This window comes from Mauremys mutica, chromosome 4 (assembly GCF_020497125.1).
Source record: "Mauremys mutica isolate MM-2020 ecotype Southern chromosome 4, ASM2049712v1, whole genome shotgun sequence".
NCBI classification, from domain to species: Eukaryota; Metazoa; Chordata; order Testudines; family Geoemydidae; genus Mauremys; species Mauremys mutica.
The window spans coordinates 139634186-139638057 of NC_059075.1; the positions used below are offsets into that span (position 1 = coordinate 139634186).

General features: G+C 47.2%; 1 protein-coding gene across 1 annotated transcript; it reads left to right on the forward strand.

The window, feature by feature from the left end:
* The first annotated feature begins 33 nt into the window (after positions 1-33).
* Positions 34-785, forward strand: LOC123369832 (small nuclear ribonucleoprotein F-like). Its single transcript, XM_045015838.1, has one exon. The coding sequence runs from the start codon at positions 255-257 to the stop codon at positions 582-584; it is 330 nt and encodes a 109-aa protein (XP_044871773.1). The 5' UTR covers positions 34-254; the 3' UTR covers positions 585-785.
* The last annotated feature ends 3087 nt before the right edge of the window (positions 786-3872 follow it).

Below are 3872 nucleotides of genomic sequence, written 5' to 3' on the forward strand. Positions count from 1 at the left end.
CATCCGCCCCCATCATCCAATGCTTTGGGTGCTTTAGACATACGGTTAAAAACACAGGAGATGCAAAGTAAAAACCCAACCCAAAGCAGCAGCACTTGTTCCACTTAACGTATGTCATCTGATCATCAGTCCTGTGATAAATGCAGCGTAAACCTTCCTTTACACCCCGGGCTTGTCTACACTGGGGAAAAGCCCAGAGTAGCTGCTGTGCACTAGCTAGTGGTCACTAGCTACTCTGTGCTAACTCTGTGTGGATGCTCTACCTGCCTGCTAACAGTGCTGCGAGTAATTTTTGTTTTTACCGCTGCCTTGGGCCAGGCCACGTTACCATGAGCTTGCCCCTGAACCCCAAGCCCTTCCTGAACGGGCTGACGGGGAAGCCGGTGATGGTGAAGCTGAAGTGGGAGATGGAGTACAAGGACTACCTGGTGTCTGTCGATGGCTACATGAACATGCAGCTTGCAAACACAGAAGAATATGTAGATGGTGCATTGTCAGGACACTTTGGTGAAGTTTTGATAAGATGTAACAACGTCCTGTACATCAGAGGAGCAGAAGAAGAAGATGGAGAAATGAGAGAATAAGTTTGTATATTTCTGCAAAATAAAAATCAGTTTTTCACAAAAAAAACCCAAAACCCCAAAAAACCCAGTGCCCTCAGCACGCCCAAAGTTAAGCTAATGCACACAAAGGCACTCTGAGTCAAAGGAAGCTGCAGCATGTGTAGACATACCTGAGCTAGTTTTGATCTAGCTAGCTCCAGTAACACCCACAAAAGCACGAGTGGCAGCATGGGCTGCGAAAGCCCATCCAGGACTCTGGATATGTATTCGCATGACTAGCCCAAGCTGCACTCTGTGCTGCCATGGCTTCACTGCTATTGTTTTTGGAGCTAGCAAGATATCTATTTTGGGTATGTCTACACATGCTGCAGTGACACCTCTGCAGTGTAGACATGCCCGTAGAGACAGGCCAATTATGCTTAGCATAACCAATGGCATGCGGTTATTTCAACCCTATGTGAACTACCGGAGTCCCAGAGTTCAGGCTGACCTTGGATGTTCCTGCTTTCATGTTCTGCTTGAGCAAGAGTGTGGGAAAGGGAGCACCAAGGGGAAGTGAGAGAGACAATCTGGTGGGGAAAAAATAATGAGTAAAGCTGGGGAAGAGAGTGAAGGAGGGTGAAAAAACAAAGGGAAGAAGCCTAGATACAGTTCGGGCTGAGGTACATAAGGCTTGTGGAGGGGGGGCAGCCTCACTTTCCTGCTGTCCTTCTTGGAACTCTTCCATGGTTCCCGGTCTCCAGGGCTGTCCGCCTGGTACCTTTCAGCCGCACATTATTAAAATAAAGACATGTAGCATCACTGACCTCCGACCAGTGCTTTCACTGAAGGAATTAATAGGGTAGGGTGACCAGATGTCCCGATTTTATAGGGACAGGCCTGATATTTGGGGCTTTGTCTTATAGAGGTGCCTATTACCCCCAACCCCTGTCCCAATTTTTCACCCTTGCTCTCTGGTCACCTTATAATAGGGTGATACATGAGTGGCCCATAGCAGGCACACCCTTCCTTTGGCCAATATGTATTTATATCCCTTTTATAGGTTGTGAGAACCCAGTCAGTGTTACTTTAAAAAAACCCAGCCTATTTTTGCTTATAGTGTGTGGTACAGTAATATAGGAAGCGTTCATGCATCTCCAAGCAGGTGGTGTGAGGCAGGGTCTGCCCCTTTTGCTAGCTTCAGTGTTATCGCTACCATCGTCCCCTCCTAGTAGCCGAGCAAAGCTCTCATGCTTCCTCCCAGCTCTGATGACAAACCACAATGGCTTTCTTTGAAGTAGGCAGATGGCGAGGTCAGGAAATAACACTGCCTGCACTGCGGGTGTCGTCATGGAACCCTGTGGAACCGAGAACTCGTCAGAACATTTTCTTGAACATAAAGACTATGGGCCTGATTTTCTTCCTGTTTACACCAGTTTCACATCATGGCAATGCCACTGACTTTAGGGCAGTGACGTCCCCTTGTTTATACTGGTGTTACTGAGAGGAGAGTCAGACCCAATAGACCTGAATCAAAGTCCATCAAAGTCATTGGAAAGACTCCCATTGACTCCAATGGACTTTGGATCAGGACCCATGTTCTAAACAACTGAGTGGGGTTTAAAACTCTTCACTTCTCCTTTTTCTCCCAATCTCTTATGCCTCCTCTTCCTGAAACAGCCTCCCACTTTTCACGTGTCAAGCCACCCCCCTTCTGAAAACCCTCCATGAAACTTTCCAACATTTTCCCTTGTACCCTATCACATATGAACCACTGTCCCATGTTTTGTATTTGTCTATGTTTGGTTGGAACCTCGTTATGGCAAAGGCCCTATCAAATGTCTTCAGCAAAGTGCAATGTTTTTATTCACCGCTCTGTGTAAAGACAGTGCTTAAGCAGCTGATTTGCTGAGACCACCTGCTTCTCATGCTGACCAGTTTTGTCTCGTTGTTACTTTGTTCCCCTGTCTGTCTCCACCCTCTTGTGTCTCCTCTTATACTCAGACCGTAAGGGACCCATCACTGTGGTCCCTAGGAGTACTGTCATAGAAATAATAGTTAATGTATAAAACTTTTAATAGTTCACAAATAAGGCAGCAAGAGAACAGGTTGGTTATAGAAGTACAAGGATCTGGCACTAACCAAAGGACTCAGCCTTGTTTGTGTGTTGTGCTATTTTTTATTAATTTCTCCCGTGGCTTTTCAAAGTCTCAGAAGCCTCACAGGAACCAGCAGGCAGGGCCCCGGATGCTGCAGTGAGCATGAAATAATTCAAAATGTCTCAAACACAAGGTCTTTTTGCCCTAAACTTGCTGCCACCCCAGCTGCCCTTCACTGAGATGAGACGGGAGCCTGTGTCAATAGATTGCTGGCTGGTGAGGTGTGTTTTCTGTACCAGACGCTATGGAATGAGGAAGGTCAGTATCCCTACCTCAAGATCCTAACCAGATCTTTCAGTTCTGTGGATGAAGGATTCTACTGATAGTGGGTGTGAAGCTGTTTGTTCCCTCTGCTTTAGCCCACCTCCATATCTGAGACAGCCACTGGAGTTCAACTGACAGTGAGTGCCGGTGGCCTGTTACCCTGATGATCTCAGACGGGAGATGTGAAGGCCCAACCAGAGGGGATCCTGGCACCTAGAAGTCAGGATCGCAAGAGATAAGGGTTTAATCTGGGTCAGATTTTCTTCCTCGAACCAGCTCCTTTGCATCGCGCAAGGGGCATAAAGAAGCCAGAACCGGGCCAGATGAGAACCCCCTTGGTGAAAAGCCAGGCACCTCCATTTCTTGTGCCAGTAATCACCCATCCCTGGTGTAGGGGAAGTGCTGGGGACAGGAGAGGATGGACAGCTGAGCACAGTTGTGCTCTACCAGTTCTCAGTTGGTGTACGGTTCCTTGAGGAACATAGCCAGCTGGTTTTGAGTTATGTTAGTGCAGACCCTGGGAGGGATATAGGAGGGCTTGATCTGAGCGTTCTTGGCACCTAGAAGACGGGCCAGCAAGATATAAGAGTTAGATGCCAATCTTTTCTAATCCCCCTGTGCTGCTGTAATTTACACTGAGATCTTGACTGGCTCCCAGACAACCCGCATCCTTACTCCACTATAATGAGCAGATCCCAGCACAGGAGAGAATCTAGCCCTAACTGTATGTGTTACAGTATGGTATAAATGTACCTGATATCTCCAGAGGTTTCTGGTTTTGAGTGACAAAAATTAGGAGACAATCTCAAGTGGTTTTTTTTTTATCCCTGGCCAGCTCCTTGCAAAAATGTGCCTCTCCCCATGGCATTCACTCCATGTGGTATCAGAAATTGAACAGAATTACTGA

Excerpts from the sequence above, each read along its gene's own strand:
- LOC123369832 (XM_045015838.1), top strand. The coding sequence starts at position 255 with ATGCTCTACCTGCCTGCTAACAGTGCTGCGAGTAATTTTTGTTTTTAC.